Below are 18,348 nucleotides of genomic sequence, written 5' to 3'. Positions count from 1 at the left end.
AAAAATAAAAGAAGAAGATCCCAGCAATAGTTTCAGAGCACCAAAACACAAAGAACCGTAGCGTTAAGAGTAGGCAGCAGCCAGGTAAGCATTGTTCCGCAATCGTTCTTATCCCGCAACTTTCGCGAGGCATTTTTCCTCTTGCATTCACCCACACCTTTTTTCTTACAACGTCGATAGGCTATGCTTCCAAGCCTCGTACCCGCCTCTGCAACCACAAACACAAGTAACGCAGCCAAGCTTTTCCATCATTCCCTTCCCCTTTACAGAGCGCGATTCCCTGGCTCTCGTCTCCCTAAAACCGTGCAGTGTGGCGACGCCTCCGCGCACGAATAGGGGGCATGCGTGTTCTTGTGGTGACAGAGTAACCCGTTATTGGAAGATTTTGTGAGCTACCTCTGAAGGTGCGCACCGATGTCTCCGCATAGATTGTGAAACTTCTATGAGACAAGAGATTTTATGGTGCTTTGCTTCTCCGGAGAACCAATACGTTCCGATGAATCGATACAGCCGCCTAATGCGTTTTGCGTCTCTTCCGATTGGGCGGGCAGGGGCGTCAGCTTAACAGCACTGCCCAGAATTACTGAGATGGAGCGTACCCTCTTGACCACCCTTGAAACCCCTCTCGCCTCCTCAATCCTTCTCTCATCTTGCGTTTTAGTTTTTGGTATCGTGTTTCCCTCCATTGCAAGGCCTCTCGGGAGGGTGGAAGCCAAGCAGGACAACAAAAGGCGCTGGAATAGGTAGACGCTGAGAGGAAGTATAAAAAAAAACCAGTGACGTTCAGCAAACTGTAGCTAACGTTTCGGCAGGTAGACACACTCCCGCGCGCGTGCAAACGCACGCACAAAGAGCGCTGAATAAATTACGAGCGTTTCGCGGACAGCGGCAGCCAGGGTAAGAAGAGGCTGGGCGGGGGACTTTGAGGTTGCCCACGGGGAGGCGGATAGAGAGCAAGGCTCGCGCGCCGCGTAGCGCGGCTCGCCAGACCCAACCGGTACGGGCCAGAATGCGGCGGATTGCACCCACACACGAACCGGAGGAAGGATTAGGGAGGCGAGGCGCTCGGCGGGTCTCGAGCTTCTGTCTGCTAGTGATCCTAGCGCGGGACGACATGGCGGTGCCTGCCACCGTTCCCAGCCACTGCGTGGTCGGGATCGGGGACGAAATGAAATATTGAACCGTTTCCGTGTAATTCTTCATGGGAGCCCGTAATTTGTCGCGGTATAAGAAAGCAAGGTTGGCTCGGTGTTCGAGAGTGCGGGAAGCGAACTTTTTTGAGGATATACGTCTAAATTTTTTATCTCGCTTCGTGATTAAATGTGAGATAGTCATAGACTAGTACGGTGAAGACAAGGGCTACTTTGTTCTTCCTGCTTGCTTACTGCGCTCTAATATGACAAACATTGGCGGTGGTTTAGCTCTGGTTAAATCTGGAGTGACGCGATAACTACAGATGGCCGAGTGGAACTTGCTCAGTTGAATTGCAAAATCAGTCTTTCGCCGCTCCGTTTCGCTGGGTGTTCCTTCTTCATCTTCGCCCCAGTCGACAGGGCGCATGTACACAGCTGTGGCAGTTCGGTTTCGCCGGATGCGCGGCTCCGCACCAGGTGGCTGGTCACGTGAGCAACCAGGTAACAAACCACGTTATCAGCCACGGCGCCGCGCCACCGGCGGCTGCTCCGCACCACGTGACCAACCACGTGACAGCGTGGCGGCGCCGCCACGCTGAATGCTCGAAATGCAGCCGTAATGTAGCTATCGCTACAAAAATAGGAGCACGCAGTAAGCGACAACTTTAGGCTAAACTAAAGGGAATTAAGACATAAAAGAGACATCATAGATTGCTTTCAGTCCTAGTATATGGCAAATAACCTCTACTGCGCAAGAACATGTAAAAGAAGATGTAACAGAGTGCCATGTTTTGTAGGAGAAAAACATGCATAAGTACATCCATAATTTATAACGTTTTGGAAAGTAAGCTGCCTTAATGTGGACATAGGTTATCCACAAGCAAGGTTAAGATATAGCGCTTTCTCTATAGAACACGCATACGTTATCATTAGAAGAGAAATTAGACGCGCATACGCGCGGAAACCATAATCCTGCCGGCATAACGAGACTTCTGGCTTCCTAGAAGTTGTACAGCAAAATAGCTTGGTGTATTTGGTTTTTGGTGGCAGCCTGAAGTGATCCCCAAGTGTTTTCCATGTTTATCCTTTTGAATCATTAACAATCATCAACCTTCGAATAATGAAGTGAAGTGTGGACTGTCTGTCTACCTAAACCCTGCACAGCCCCAGATCGACCGACAAAGGCGAACTACGCACGCGATGGAGGAAGTTGGACGAGTTGGAGATTCATCATTTAAAATTGGCATCAGCGTAAAGAATGAAAACATAGAACAAGCATCCAGCGGCTGTCCTGTGTTCTTCTTATATGTCTTAGTTTTTACGATGGTGTCAAATTTATATCATCTATTCACGGCGTCCGTGAAGGTTAAAGCGCTGTGTCTTCAATGACGTAATTTTTTTTCACCGCGTGCTACAATTAGCGTTATCTGCCTTCCCCAGTGTACAATAAATGTACATTGTACAGTGTACAATAAAGATACAGTGTACAATAAAGGTACAAATACAGTGTACAATAAAGATCATTAAAGAACCCAAAGTATAAAAGAGTTCAGAGCCATGGCCTGTGAGACGGCACGAAGGCAGGGCTGGCTAAACCGGGCTGCACTCTACTGCGTAGTCCACTATTGAAGGCCAAATGCACGAACATTATGAATGCCGTCACACGAGTGGACCGCCTCCCAGCTCTAAGCCTCGTTCCTGTGCAGACTGGTTGTAGCGGCATGCTGTGAGGAACCAGAGTGAACCCTGTTTCTGAAACACCTATTGAGGAAAACTAGTGTGCCTATTCCAACGTAGTGTCAGTTATTCAAGGACTATTCGAAAACTTGAGAACGAATGCTATTCTTCTCGATAATGTTCAACATGCACGTCTTGATTCGTTCAGCGATTTGAGGGATATTTTATTAGCTATTGAAAATTTCGAAAATTCGCGCACCCCGAACTTTTTAAAGCCAGGTCTTTTATCTAAATAAAATTTGTTTAGGTTTTTCTTTTAACCGGCGCACAATATGTCGAGCTCAGTTCGTTGCTTACTACTACTCCTGAAGGTTATGCTGGCTGCAGATTTTCATAAATTGTGCTGAACAGTGTAGTGATGACGCCCCCGCTTTTCGACCTATACAATACAATACAATACAATACAATACAATACAATACAATGCAATGCAATACGATACGATACGATACGATACGATACAACAAAATACAATACATGACATTTTCCAGAAAATAACTGCTTGGTCTCTTGGGCGAAAAGCCACAGATTAGCTTGACGGGGCCAAGAGACCATTCCGTGGCAGTAGGCTGCAGCACAGTGAATAAACACTGCAAGTTTAAAAGGAAGACAATAAAAAGACAAAGAAAAAGTAATTGAGACAATTGACAATTTATCGTAATGAATCAAAAGTACCAAGCAATCCACTGAAAACTGTTTTAAAGTAAAGGAAAAGCGTAAGCGAAAACAGACAATATTCACAGATCATAAATGCACGAAGGGAGAACGGAACTGTTTTTTTGTTAAACCCTCAGTGTGAATATATTTGTTACTTCGCGAAGCCTGTGTAGTGTGACTCGTGCTTCTTCCGTTTTTTACATCATCTTGCAGTTGGCTTGAGAGATCCGTTGAAGGAACCGAAGAATAGTATGCACGGCATTCCACCGCTGGCGCCAAGGATTCTGATGACCGGGGTGCCGCATCACTTCGCGGGACCCGCATCTTCGCGGCGAGATCGTTGTACAAGAGCTGTCCTGGTGGCATCGCTGTCCATGACTCTCCTCTTCCTCCTCACTGCCAGCCTCGCCACGCGCACCGCGAAGCTGTGGGTGAGGAACGCAGTATTGCATGCAGCCCTGAGAATCAGTGTTATGCGCAGCTGCCTAAGGAAGAGAATGTCACAAGTAGTTACAGGCGAGGACGGTCGGTGCTGGTTTCAGGGAGGATAATCTGAATTAAAGGCTACAACGGGCAGCAAAGCATTTCCTCTGAGGCCGAGATGAAATCTGTAGGACATTTTTTTTTTCTTTTGTGGTAGTCTGCTATCTGTCCCAAGGCGGAAGCCACAAGGATGCAAATGCACTGCAGGAGTTTGCAGTCGGTATGAAGTCTTCTTTGAAGCAAGGCAAAAGAATGAAACAATCGAAAATAGAATAATAAAAAGCACCCGCGATTTCCGAGCTTCTAACTCCTTATCTTCGTGTTACATTTATTTCTTTTCGTTTCTCTTTCACTCATCATCATCATCATCATCATCATCATCAGCCCTACTACACCCACTGCAGGGCAAAGGCCTCTCCCATGTCTCTCCAATCAACCCTATCCTTTGCCAGCTGCATCCACCCTTTGCCTGCAAACTTCTTAATCTCATCCGCCCATCTAACCTTCTGCCGCCCCCTGCTACGCTTACTTTCTCTTGGAACCCACTCCGTTACCCTTAAAGACCAGCGGTTATCTTGCCTTTGCATTACATGCCCTGCCCAAGCCCATTTCTTTCTCTTGATTTCGACTAGGATGTCATTAACCCGTGTTTGTTCCCTCACCCACTCTGCCCGCTTCCGATCTCTTAACGTTACACCTATCATTTTTCTTTCCATGGCTCGCTGGGTTGTCCTTAACTTAAGCTGAACTCTTTTCGTTAGCCTCCACGTTTCTGCCCCGTAGGTGAGTACCGGTAAGATTATGCTGTTGTACACTTTCCTCTTGAGGGAAATTGGTAAACTGCCACTCATGATCTGCGAGAATTTGCCATATGCCCTCCACCCCATTCTTATCCTTCTAGTTATCTCCCTCTCATGATCCGGATCAGCTGTCACTACCTGCCCTAAGTAGACGTATTCCGGCACAATTTCTAGGCTCTCGCTGCCAATTGTGAACTGTTGTTGCAGCGATGGCGTAGAGGTAGAACATCCGCCTCGCGTGCAAGAGGACCGGGGTTCAAATCCTGGTGCCGCGCAATTCTCCACCGGGTTTAAAAAAAAAAAAATCCGCGTGTCGATGGAATTGCGTAACCAGGCCTGGAGTGCGGCCTTATCTCGGTGACCAGAACCGACAACGCACTCTCTCACCAGAGCAGGATTTGGCCACCCTGGTGTAGTACTTGGCCACAACCTTCTATGATCAAACCAAAATCTCTTTCACTATGTGATCTCAAAATGCAGATAAACTCCACGACTGAAATTCGAAGCAAGAAGTTCGGCGGCACTGCAAACGTCGAAAATACCACCGGGATGGAGTCGCAGACGACCGCCGTGGAGCCAAGATTTGTTCCAGAGTCATTGCTTTTGAACTGAAAAGCTCACCCGTTTCTTTCTTTGCTGCTCTATTTTTAAAAAACTGTTACTGTTACTATTAGCCTTGGTGGCTGCGCAACGTTTAGTTTTTGTGGATCAGGGTACGTTGTAATCACTGAGCGCGATTAAAAAGATACAAACTTACTATTATATTTTACATACAGCCGCCCTACTAGCGAAACTGTGCCTTTCTTGTCTTAAATAGGCGCTTGCGTATTGTTCTGTAACCATGTGAAAACTTTGACAACCAATATAATAGTACAGAACCGGGCACTTCCAGTTGTTCCTAGCAGCAATATTGAATCGAATCAGTTTAGGCCTGTATTGGGACCAAGCTAATGTGCAAGTGAAACATTGCGGTCCGAAAAGAAAAAAGTCACAGGACGTTTACGAGTGTGTCACGCAATTGCTTGAGCGTTAGCTGTGTTGTGACAGTAAAGAATGTTTCACGTGTTGTGTTTTTTTTTTTCGCAACGTCAGACAGCCGGCGGTGAATCCGGACTTGCGAAGGAGGTTCAGTGGTTGAGGTCGACCTTGTTGTTAGCTGATATAAGCTGCTATGTCTTAGGGGGTGGCAGATGAATGGGGATAACCTCGAATTAATCGAATTAACCGCGGCGTCATGAATATCAGTCGACGCCATTGGTTGGAAGGCCTCCTTTGAAGGGCATGCCGCTTCGTTCTGGAGTTTTATCCGACTATAGTGTGATTACCCTTTCAGCCATTCTACCGGCGATTGCTCAACCGTAGCGGCACCTAGATGCTAATTAAAGTCTGTATTTTTCGGCCCAGATCAGTGACCTGACCGATCTTCGGCGGCATACGCACAAACCCGACAATAGTCATTCATTGCTGGTGTTAACTAATGGAGTTAAGGTCGCAGTCAGGGAGGAATTTTAGAAGAAGGCCGGAAGACTCCTTTCAATACGAGCGGCGTCCGCGCGGGTAAACAATTTCTTGAAATGTGCCGTCTGACACTCCTGGCTTGTTGAGGGAAGAGAGTAGAACGCACCTTTCCGCGTTGAAATCAGGGAAGCACATGAGATAATTTTCTACATCACCGCACACTGCATGAAGAACATAGCGGAGGCGATGCCAGGCCAGTCTTATGCATCCACGCTGAGGTACGAGCCGAATCCGGTTTGATGCGGTGTGGAAAAGTGGATTGAGGTCTTTCAGTCTCTTTATCACACACGGTTCTTTGGGCGGACACCGCAAGGAATCGAAATGGCTGACGTTCGTTTTTAGTGCGAAATCACTATTGGCCTCCTATCATGGAAAATGTAGGTGTGGTGAAGCCTCTGTAGCTAGTCACGTGACGCGAGAAATCGAGAAATAAACGAGTCTTCAAATGATGGTGACCTTAGCTAGCCCGGAGAAAAATTATATATTGCCGCGACTGGGTTCCGAACCCACGGCGGCGCGAAAAGGTATGCTTCGCTGGCCACTGCACGAGGGCACTGTGCTATTGCTGCAGCCGATCACGCCTCGTGTTCAACTGCAGCCGACTCTCGCGCTGTGCATTGCACGTCATCGTCTTCATTATGTGCAAGTTACGAAAGGAAAGGAAAGGCGCCTTGAGTCGCGCTTTAAGGCAAGTGTCTATGTTGTTTATCGGCAAAATCGTGCTTTCGCACAATATTTCGTGGTTAGCGATGTTAAGCCGCCAGCAATTTTTTTAAGCATCTCTTGACATTGTGAAGGACTTTTGTTCATGGGCGTTTCATGGGCGATGTAGTCCGCCACCGCATTCCCCAAGACGCCTAAGTGCGCGGGTACACATTGGAAACGTATAGAGAAGCCTCTGCAGTGCAGATTATTCACCAAGCGCAAAGAGTTAAGAGATAATCCTTCAGGATGAAATACATGCTCTAACCTTTGAAAAGCAGATTTAGAATAAGTCAGGATCACAGCCAGTTGAGTGGCACAAGACCTCAGCCTCCGTAAGGCCTCCTCAATGGCCATGCTTTCAGCCATGGTGGAGGTCCCGACTTGAGTACGGCGGACATACCAGGCAGTATTCAAAGATGGAATATGATATGCCGCTGCGCTAGCTCCGTTGACCTCGTCCACCAAGCCATCAGTTAAAACCCGGGTAAGGCGAGCATATCCTGTCTCAAAATGCTCAAGTACCAGCACACGCGTTTCCGCAAAGCAGGGAATGGTCACCGTACAGTAGGGACCCTCAAATGACCAACGAGCGTTTATTCGCCGGCTTCGTCTCCTAAGGCACCAAGAGTGTGAGGAGCCAAGTGAGTGAGCCCCGCCGCTCGGGTCTCTTTCGGGGGCACTGTAGAGAAAGAGAAAGAGATAAAACGTTTATTAAACAACGAAATGGGGGCGAGTCTCAAGTCAAATGGGTGGCATCCTCATTTCAGGACGTCAGTGGCTCGCGCTGCTTCGCGGGCCCGTCGGATGAGCTTGAGCTGATCGTCCAAGTCATGGCCGGACAGGGCTGCTTACCGCGTGCCCGGGCTGCGGCAACCGCCAATGGGGTGCCTGACTAGGCATCCCCACCTAGTGGTTGTAAGGGCGTGACCCTTCAGGTCACGGACCCCAACACCTCTCTCTATAATTAATAAATGTTTTTACCACCACCACCACCACCACTGCTCGTATGATGTACGTAATATTTTGAGGTGTGGTGGTTTTCCCGTGAAACTCATGTATAGAATAGCGTGGGATGATTACCGCACCAGGAACAGGTATGGGGACAGTATGGGGTGAATAACGCTGTGTATGTACAAATTGGGAAATGTGTTTGTACGCGTCACCAGGCTACGGCCTCCTCTGTGGCGAGGTTCTTGTGTGGTGGAGGATACGTCCTTCAGTTAAGAGCTCTCCCTGCTACCATATCTCCGAGGCGAACAAGCTGCATTAACAACCATTGTGAAGCCACAAGGCTAAGAGGTTTAGATAGTGACTCAAAAAAGGCGATTGTTCGTGGCCGCCTGCGGAACTCCAAGCGCTCTCCTTGGGCTCTTTCTGTGCAGATTTTCTAGACGTTCAAATAGAGACACAGATGTGGATATTAAAGGTAGTTGGTATATTAAGCGCCTCATCACTAGGGCTTTGGAGTCTGACCATTGAGGATGGATGATTTCCCCTTTGTTCACCTGCTATTCTACGAATCACATTGAGGCGTGAAGACAGAGATGAGACAATGAAGCCCACAGTCCAGAGCGACGCCAGAAAAGCGCACGTGTATAAACTGGCAAATGCTCGACCAGCCCAGGTTTGTCTTCAACCACGCAGCAGTGATGTTCTGAAGTGGCTTTTATTTTTGTCGTTTAATACCTGCCACGCCTTGGACGCCATGCTCCTTCCAGCGTACGAGCGTGTGCAACTCGTGCGAGGAAGAGGAGGAAAAGGAAGAAGAACTCCGAGCCCTTCCAGCCTCGCCATGATTGTCCACCACGCCGGGTGCTCCCAGGAGCGCATCGAGCCGGAGTCGGCCTCGGTCGGCTACTCGGTGCGCTACACAGGGATTGCCGTCTGCTCTGTCCTGGGCGTGGCCACGGTCGTCCTCTCCCTCTTCCTCTTCACCAAACTGGTGCTCAAGGTACGCCGACGCACGTCTCATTCACACGAGCCTCGCTAAGGCATCCCAGGCTACCCTGGTCACAAATACTTGACCCACTTTAGGCGAGCAAAGAATAAAACGTTTCTCAAAGCTTTCTCGTTGTCACACTGACACGAATACTTGTTTTTTTCGTCTTCTTTCATTAGACATTATCATAGAGGTGCTGCAGAAGCTCTCACTGAAGCTGCAGGCTTAGGCATACGGGTTCTAGATTGCGGTGTCTTATGGTGAGTGCGACAGGTTGAATGAGTCGGATGAAAAAACTTCACTCATCGTTGGGTAAACACAAAGAGTGAACGAACACACGTCGATAACAGGTCGCACAGTAGCCAAGACTATAAGTGATTTTAGCTGCCTAAGAACATGCCTCGCCTTTCTTAAGCGCCATAATCCTCTACTACACAACCTGATCATTGAACCTTTGCGCATCATTGGGCTAAGAATAGTAGTAAGCGGAAAAAAAGCTTCATTGATTTCAAATGATGAGGCTTTGCTGAAGATAAACATAAGGGTCTTAGTTGTAGGCTGTGTGTGTTCTGCATATTTCTTTTAATTTTGAAAGACACACAACAGTGACGGCATGAACGGCAGAAGTGTCATACCGAAACCACTATCTGCTAAAAGTCACGTTGTCCATCTCCAGAATGAATGGTAAATCGCCCTTAAACCGTCACTGCAGGATAAAAACTACAAACGACTTGTCCCCTAAGCGCAATGGAAATGACGCTCAAAGACGCTCGGTCGCAGAACATGATCAACACCTCTCGTGCTCGGCCCTCGTTTTTCACGCCGCCACTAGTGATCAGCGCGCCGACCTGGCAGATTCGTCGCCAGACTCATGCGGACGTAACAATGGCACGCAGGCCTCGGACGACGCGGCTGCCCGCAGGAGGTCGCGCATCGAGGAACGCGGTGCAGCCAAGCGGAACGGGACCAACATGGCGACGACCAAGAGTCTGGACGACCTGATCCGCTCCTTCTTCAGCAACTCGCCGACCGACTCGGACGAGCGGCTCGAGAGGGCGACTCGGCCGAGCAACGGCACGGCACACAGGCCCCACCTCGGCGTCGCCGAGGACGGCAGTCCCGCTAACGACGACGGGGGAGACGTCGTGCAGATACCGTACGTGGCGCCGCCGGCCGCGCCGACCGAGCCGCCCACGACGACCACTCCGGCAGCGCTGGGCCTCGGCGCCACGGAGGCGGGGAACCCCACGCGCTTCTCTGGACACGGCAGCCACCTGGAAGGCGAAGCCCTGCCTGACAAAGACCGGGATCAGGGCAGCGACGGTGGCGCCGACGACGATGAGGACGCTACGGCACCCAGCATATCTGGAGGGATATGGGAGTAGGGAGCACACCTACGGCTTAAGGGAGTTACGTCGTGAGAACGAAGATGGTGTCATGGAGTCTCAATATAGCTTATGTTATACACAGTGTAAGAAAAGCTAATATGCCATATTGCTGTGAATGTCCTATATTTTCTAAACAAGTAAAAGTACCGTGCTCTACTTTCTAAAAAAAGGAAATGTACACAACACATTTAACATCAGCGGATTATGAGCACCCTAAATATTATTGGAAAGGAAAAATTTGTTGCTCTCGGCAGCTTGAAGTATCATTGACGAGGCTGCGCTGCCGCATCCCCCCTCTAAATTTCTATTTACACAAGTCGGCTCTGGCGCTCTCTCCCCTTTGTGCTTTTTGCCGTGAGCCTGAATCTATAAAACATTTTTGGCTGTATTGTCGCCGATTCAACTCTCTGAGAAAAAGGTTGCTGGAGGAGCCCTTGCAGCATCTTGGCCTTACTTTGAGCAGCCCGCTCTTGCTATCATTTGGCGCCACCACATTTGGGTTCAGCCACAGATCTGTTTGTACCGCTGTTCTAAATTTCCTGATAGAATCTCACCGACTGCCTTGCTAAGTGTTCCAAATTTTTCTTTCCTAACAATTATTACATTTTGACTTAATCATTATTATTTAATCCCTCTCTTTATTATTATTCTTATAATTTTGAAATCAAAACTCTCATCCCTTTTCTGTTCATGACGAAGAATTCACCGGTGTTGCGCTCCCATGTGCTTTTCCTTTTTATTAACTGCGTTTAGGTGAATAGCCACCCGATTCTTGGCCAATCCCCTAGTGTGGGTATGTGCCATCTTTTGATAGGCTAACAACAATAACAATAAGTACCGTGCTCATAAGTTCTAATCGAACTGAACGAGAACGAAAGGGAACCGGGTACACCTTTCAGTAATGTATGAAAGTTCGTCCTGAAAAGTGGCCGACCCTAGACGTCTTAAAGTGCGCGCTATTTTGGCTGCTGACGTTTCACATTTGCATAATGTTGTTTGTGATTTCGTGATAGGGCGGAGTGTGCTGAAGCCCAAAACAAGCGCTGCAATGAAAGTCTAAAACAGTCCGCTCCAACCTGCTGTACACTGTGCAAAATTAGCAGCACACTAGTTTGGAACTCAGAGTAAAGTGAGCCTCGTGAGCATGGTGTCGATGCTGAGTTTAATGTGGTTGATGGGTCCTTTCGCAACTCAGTTTTCACTATATCATTCTCTACGGTTATGGTAGGTCCAATCAGCAACGAAACGCCTTCTTCAAGCGACGACGCAAAGGTGATAGCGATGTTCTGCGAAAATCTGATGGAGCTGCAAGCAAGCACAGAACTGTATTCGCAGCTTAAGATTCTGCTTTCGCACGCAAGAGATGCAATGTTTTGCTGCTGCTTTTTTGCAGGGCCAGGGATTGAATGTGATCATGTCGCCGCAGCTTTAACAGCGTTGAGCCAGCGTTTTGACCTCAGAGACCACAAGCCTAGAGTGTCTCGAACCTTCTTTTCTGTTGTACGTCACCGTGCAAGCACATGGCAGAACAAAAGAAATTATGCTGCCGCCCCAAATTCCGCTCATGAATGTGTTGAAGAACCTGCCTGTCAGCCCTCTGCGATGTCAGAACAAACTCCCAGAGTTTCCTCGTGGGTTTTTTATATTCATGCGGACGTTAAGAACGATCGACTCTACTTTGCGGCACACATGTAGATGTGTATTGAGCGGAAAAGTTCTCGCGGCTTCATGCGCCATACATACCCCGTCTGGTCAGAAAAGGGCTAAATGGGTGACTCCGGGGTGCCCCTGAGACACCACGGCCAAGATATATTGAATACACACACGTAGGACGTTTTGCGCTAGGCGCCACTCCAACGATAAAAAAGAGAAGCGCTTTTCGGAGCAAGAACTCTGCTCACACAATGAACAGACAGACAGAATAGAAGCCGTTCTTTCTAACAGCTTCGACAAACACGTCGCCTCATAATTCGGAGAGCGGAGCAAACAGCCGCATATTGAGAGACGGCCGGAAAGTGAATAAAAGAAAACTTTTTCGGCCGTCGATGTGGTACTAAATATTCGCTGTTCTGCTCTTCACTTTGTTTGCACGAAGTAAGTGGGAAGCGCTGTTTTCAGTCTTTTTTTTCTGGATCAAAGGTTGTTGCATGCAAGTGAATCCACTTGAAGTGTCCCAAAGAGTGTGGAGGTTCACAAGACAAGCGCTGCATCCTGCATAGCGGTGGTTCAAAACAGATGGAACCTCTTATTCGTCACCGTAATGTAGTCTAAGTTTAGCTAGTGAAGTATTATAACACTTAGGTGCAAATAAACTTTGTTTTATTATTTCTTAATAAATCAATTATTCTGAAAAAAAAATTCCGTCATAACATCATGCCTTAAAGGGAAAATAACGCCAACACATTTTAAATTAATGCACCTCCAGATACCTGTGCCTAGTTTCTTCTCTATTATTCGACTGGTTACCATATGTCATGCGTTGTGATTGCTATTACTCTTCTTATATCCTGCATAGCCATCGAATGAAACACAGCTCTTGTTACATTAGGCACGTGGCCTTTGTACGCTTTGTACCGTACGCTTTCGTTTTATGGCAGCGTTAGAGCTGACGTTTATAGGAAAAGTCGTGCGCATTGTTACACTAATTCAGGATCATTCGGCAGTGGTCTTGACGTCACACCACAGTCTACCAATGAAAGCTAGGCACGACGTCAAACAGGGAGATTCGAGAGGCTGGCGGTGTGCCTGCTGCGCAGCCGTCAGAGCATGTGGGAAGTTCCCAGTGCTCTGCACTTGGTGCGTCAAGTCACGTGATGGGGTGCATGACGTAATTGTGGCTGTAGAGGTGCGGCGAAGGAGCGCTTCTCAAAAAAGAAAGAGGCGCCCAGAAAGATGCTTGCGTACCGTAATGGTTCCTGTGGAGTTTCGAAGGCGGGCTGACTTCTAACACTGTCGGGTTCGGCTTCCTAAGTGTTGGTTACGAGTGTGCAATTTTTTTTACTCGGTTATGCATCTATTATGAGACTAGCAGCGCCATGCAGAGATCGGACTTGAAAGGGAAATAAAAGTTATCTTTCTCTTTCACTGTATCATATCAACGGGTATTATCACCCAGTGTTACATTCGCAATCAGTAAAACTAGAGCCTGAACTAATGAGAAACTCCTGGCTTCAACACGAGAAACTATAGTTCCGTCTTTTCTTTTTCTCACACTTACTCTATTGCGTTTTCTTTCTTTTTCCTGGAGAAATGAGGGCAAATCAATAAACATTGCGGCAGTGGCATCCGTTCATTGGTGCAGTATGGAAGAGTTCTGCTGGCTTCGCGCACACCACTCTACTGCTTATGTATCACGCAGAATTCAGGCGCTGGTCGCTATTCCATGGGCATTCAGTGGGGCGCTCCGAATAGGTTCATGGTTGCGAGAATCGCTCCCGGCAATGAAGGAAATTGCCGCATGTACTTAGGCCGAGCCAAAAAAGAAATGGCGGAGATCACATGCTCATCAGTGGTGGATGTGGTACGCCCTTCCCTCAACTCAAGGTCGTTTCTGGGATGCCATCCGCGATCCGAGATGGCTATCGCAAGAAATTACGCACTACACAGTGTCAGGAATTGCAGCCTAGTTAGAAACAGTACTCCAGAATAGCATGTGGTCTTGCATTTGTCACGGGAGGTCCTGTATATGTTAGCTAACCTGCCTGAGAAATGGCCCTGAAGAAGTTTCGCGAATGATTACTTTTCTGTAAGGGCAAAAAACTTAGAAAATTATTATCACCGGTATAAATAGAAACTACAAACAGGAACCGAATCGAATCAGCTCACCTTGAGAAGTAGGCAACAGCAATACTATATCCTTACGCCAAGGCACTAATATCCGTAAGTGCATGTTTACTTGGACGCTGGCATGAAGCGCCTAAGATGGCGCAACTTGAGATGTTATCGACATTCATCAGCGGCTGCCACCTACGGTGCATCCGAAATTTTCCGGCCTTAATTTATAGCGTGGTGGCAAAATTTCTCGCAACTAAGGTACCGTTTTTGATCAAAGCAACTGCAGTAGCTGCGACTGCGGGAAAGGAGGCCGATGGCGGAGAGTCGACACTGCTGTCGCCAGCCTTCGTAGGCTGGGAGGATAACGTGCGTAACGTGAACCTGCGCAATCGTTATCCCCCTATGGAAAATAATGCGTGTTCTGATAGCATTAGAAGCGGCAAGGACAGCCTGGTTACAATTGGTGAAGACACAGCGCCTCTTTTGAAACTGAACTATAAAGTGTGTCTGCTCATGGCCTTTAATAGCAACTTTTATATATACCGGGTGTTACAAGGAAGACTAAGTATTTTTCAAAAATAGGATTTTTGAGGCAAAAATATGCCTTTTGCGGCAAAAATATGCCTTTTGCGGCATAGTATTTCAGGGGTTGGCGGACGCCAGAAAACCGGTGAATCATCCTAACTCATAAAATGGTTAACTAATTTCCAATAATTAACTTTTTAACTATTAGAGTTAGGCATCTAGATGCAATTAGATATTTGTAGCCGGCCGTTAGTAGCCGCCATATCAGTTTTTGGAACTTCGAAAACACAATTATCCTCACCGCTGTGGCTCGACAAAGTTCGGCTACATCGTGCGAAAATACACACGCTTTCGAAAGCATGCAGGCAAAGCAACCCCTCCAGTGCACGTAACTAGTCGAAAACGCCAAATTTCAACGAGCCACAGTGCCAAGGGTAATCGCGTTTTCGAAATTCTAAAAACTGATATGGCTATTAATAGCGACCGGCTCCAAATCTCTAATTACAACCAGGCGCCTCACTCTACTAATTAAAAGGTTAATTATTGGCAGTTGTTAACCAGCGTTCCAGTTAATACGATTCATCGGTTTCCTGGTGCCCGCTAACCCTAGCATTACATGCCGCGAAACCAATGTTTGTACCTCAAAAACCCTATCTTTCAAAAAAAAATTAGTCTTCCTTGTAACACCCAGTATAAATAGCGTTTAAAAGAGTAACTTGTACATTTGAGCCGAATATTTAGGCATAAAATATAAGCCTAATCCTGCGTGTACCAGGCCATCGAGAACTTACCTGTATGCTCTGCAGAACTACTGAAAGTGGATTATGTAAGCCTCGCTTACGTCAACAAAAATGATAATGCTCAGAACACTTAAGAGAAACCAACTAAAAATTAATGACAGCTACGCAATGGTAATGCAGAAAACAAGCGCTGGAAGACATGCGATAATTGCGCATAGAAAAATGTCATCCCCTTCCTCCAGGTCACGCTCTGCTGCAAAGACGCGTAGCGACTATGAACACAAAGGAACCTTTTCCGGGAGCGTTTGTTCTGCTTTTCATTTTTTGGAAAGGTTAGAGCAAAGCGCAAGGAAGGGGCTTTGTACACAGGGTGGACAGAGGATCATGCCCCGCGCGGGGTGCTCCTGCCGGTCGAGGTTGGCTGCACGGACGCTGTTTTATGAATACGACGACGACAGGCTCGTTTTGCCCGCAAACCTTCGCCTTAACAGCTAGCGCTGTGAACTGATTTTGCGAAACGTAGCGGTCGTATTCAGTTACTGCCTACAGCATCGATATACCTCACTAAAGAATAACCAAAACAAGACTGACCCAGTCGAATCGAGTTACACGTCATTCCATGGGACAAATGTGCGCGAGCTTAAGCATATACGCACCGTGTGCGGCTGTAGAGAAAGGTGTTACTGTGAACCGTATGGGCTCCAAGATTCAGCCAAATGGCAACAAAGAGCACCTTGTTTGCGAACGTGCAGTTCTGCGCCACCAGAAGCAAAAGCAGCTCACTGAGGCAGTCCCATTCTTTATTAATGCGCGAGCCGACCCAAGAGGCCGTTTCTACGACTGCGTCTGGCTCCCTCCTCCTCTGACTCCAAAGACGGCGACGGAGGTGAAAAGGTTCCGAGAGAAAACTGGAAGGGGGTGGCACGAAAGGAGTCACAGGCACACCCTCCTCGCCTACAGAGCTATGAGATCCAATAGAGAAATACATAGCTGAAGCAGAACGCTGAAAAGAATATTTGGTGGCAAAAAAAAAGAAAAGAAAGAGGAGAGAGGGTAAAAGTATAGCAAAAGATAAGTGTTGGAATAAACGGGAAAACCGACTCAGCAGAGAGAGTGGAGGCTCTAAAAAAAGAAAAAAGAAAGATGGGCGAAAAGAACGGGCCCTTGTGCGTGCTCTCCGATTACCGCACCCGGTGTGCGGGTAGTCAGTCGAAGGGCGCAGAGAACACGATGCTGCTGAGGCCACCGTTAGGACGAGCCCAGAAACAACAAGGTCCGTCGTGTGGAGGCACCCGGCACAAGCTTATAAATAAGTCAGGAATCCATCCCCGCGGCGTACGACTTCGAGCGCGCCACTCCTAATTGGCCATAGCGGCTGCCTCGAGTTAAGGGCGACCCTCGTCGGCCTCGCCCCGGACTAATGCTGTTTGGGCATGAAACAGAAGCGACGCCTAAGCAGGGCCCGCCCGGCCGTCTCTTCACTCCAACACTTCCAGCGGGGTCCGCTAACCTCACCCTTTCAATAGAGCACGCCGTTTCCCTCTTTCGGGTGCTTCTTGTAACTTTCTTTTCCTGCCTAGATGCGTCATTCATATCGCGGAGAAGGCAACATGAAAAGAATGCACCGAGTGCTCTTGCAGTTCGTGCGGCGGATACATCCTGTTTCTGCTGATGTTGGAGTGCGCGACGCAGTGCAACGAATGTGGCCATTTCATTCTAAAGTTGTGATGCATTGGCGCTGTTTGTAAACGCTTCTATGGCGAAAGCATTTAGCTTTGCTAAGAAACTATAGCCGCAGGATTGACGAAGGAATATGGACGCGCCTTAAGCGCCGCATAACAGTTCCTGCATCTTGAATGACGGTTTCTCTGCCAAACCTGTCGCATGCGATGTCGGTTCTTATTCCAGATAAACCAAGAGATGGTTAGCGCATCCACGTTAACCATCTTTAGCGATGCAAGCAGGAAATGTCACATGTATACGTAGCGTTCTTGAATAATTTACAGATCGTAGCCATTCTTTTTTTAAAAGGTAGTGCAGCTTTATTAAAAGGCAGCTCTGATAACACTGCACTTATGCTGACGTACGCGTAAATAGCTGTGAATAACAGGCACTTTGCGACTGGCTAGAAAAGGAACAGCTTCTGACGCTTGGTTTCACCTCAGCGATGATATGCCCTAGGTAGATTTGCACTGGCGGTAAACTACAGCAGACACTTTGTGAAATTTTTGGATTTTATGAAGTTTAACTTCCCAAAGCGACTCAGGCTATGAGGAGGGGCGCCGTAGTGAAGGGCTCCGGAAATTCCGACCACATAGGGCTCTTTAACATGCACTGACATCAAAGAGTACATGCGCGGGCCTCTATTATTTCGCCTCCATTGAAATGCGACCGCCACGGCCGTGGTAGAATCCAAGTCTTTCAGATCACCAAACAAGCACCATAACCACTCAGTCACCTCGGTAATGCTTGTAAAAGTAATGAAGTGGTTTTGTTTGCCTTAAAAAAAATATCTTTTCCTCCTCTGCTACGTGAAATCGCCATGGTTTTATCAAAGACCACTGAAGTGGCTGTCCTCAATATATAGAAGCCACTAATATGTATAAAATATACTTATTAGATATCGAAATCACTGAATACCGTATGTCATTGAAAGGCGTTAGAGGAAAATAGATACGATTTTAAGAAGAAGAAACGATTGCTACAGACATTTCATCACGGTCAGCTTTAATTTAAAAATCAATTGCTTAGCAGTTTTGTAAAATTTCTTTTCTAGCTTGGTATATTCCAAAACGTTTGATTTCTGTAATGCGTAGGAAGAACAGTTTCATCAGTAGCGCCACAATCTGAAAAAAAAAAGCATGCGACAGTTTTGACATGAGAAATAGCATAAAAAGTCTACACTAGCTCTTAGTTTTTTGTGCTATCAGGAATCGTCATTATGCAAAACT

At 47.4% G+C, this 18,348-nt stretch overlaps 3 protein-coding genes across 3 annotated transcripts in view; 2 read left to right on the top strand and 1 right to left on the bottom strand.

Moving 5' to 3' along the window:
- The window catches only part of LOC144123601 (uncharacterized), a 142,180-nt gene that overhangs the window by 77,986 nt on the left and 45,846 nt on the right, over nt 1–18,348 (bottom strand). The gene's annotated exons all lie outside the window — the stretch shown is intronic.
- LOC144123600 (uncharacterized) lies at nt 21–5,425 on the top strand. The gene is made up of 3 exons (XM_077656406.1): nt 21–84; nt 3,739–3,956; nt 5,289–5,425. Exons 2-3 carry the CDS (start codon nt 3,777–3,779, stop codon nt 5,418–5,420), a joined length of 312 nt encoding a protein of 103 aa, XP_077512532.1. The 5' UTR covers nt 21–84; nt 3,739–3,776; the 3' UTR covers nt 5,421–5,425.
- Nucleotides 8,824–10,475, top strand: LOC144122850 (uncharacterized). Its single transcript, XM_077655836.1, has 2 exons — nt 8,824–8,982; nt 9,867–10,475. Exons 1-2 carry the CDS (start codon nt 8,824–8,826, stop codon nt 10,353–10,355), a joined length of 648 nt encoding a protein of 215 aa, XP_077511962.1. The 3' UTR covers nt 10,356–10,475.

This window comes from Amblyomma americanum, chromosome 3 (assembly GCF_052857255.1).
Source record: "Amblyomma americanum isolate KBUSLIRL-KWMA chromosome 3, ASM5285725v1, whole genome shotgun sequence".
Taxonomy (NCBI): domain Eukaryota; kingdom Metazoa; phylum Arthropoda; class Arachnida; order Ixodida; family Ixodidae; genus Amblyomma; species Amblyomma americanum.
The sequence above is the reverse complement of the archived record's forward strand: the minus strand, read 5'-3'. Positions and strand labels throughout refer to the sequence as shown.

Coding starts and splice junctions, on each gene's coding strand:
- LOC144123600 (XM_077656406.1), top strand. CDS start 3,777: ATGCACGGCATTCCACCGCTGGCGCCAAGGATTCTGATGACCGGGGTG. Junction 3,957..5,288: donor CGCGCACCGCGAAGCTGTGG/GTGAGGAACGCA, acceptor CTCAAAATGCAG/ATAAACTCCACGACTGAAAT.
- LOC144122850 (XM_077655836.1), top strand. CDS start 8,824: ATGATTGTCCACCACGCCGGGTGCTCCCAGGAGCGCATCGAGCCGGAG. Junction 8,983..9,866: donor TCACCAAACTGGTGCTCAAG/GTACGCCGACGC, acceptor AATGGCACGCAG/GCCTCGGACGACGCGGCTGC.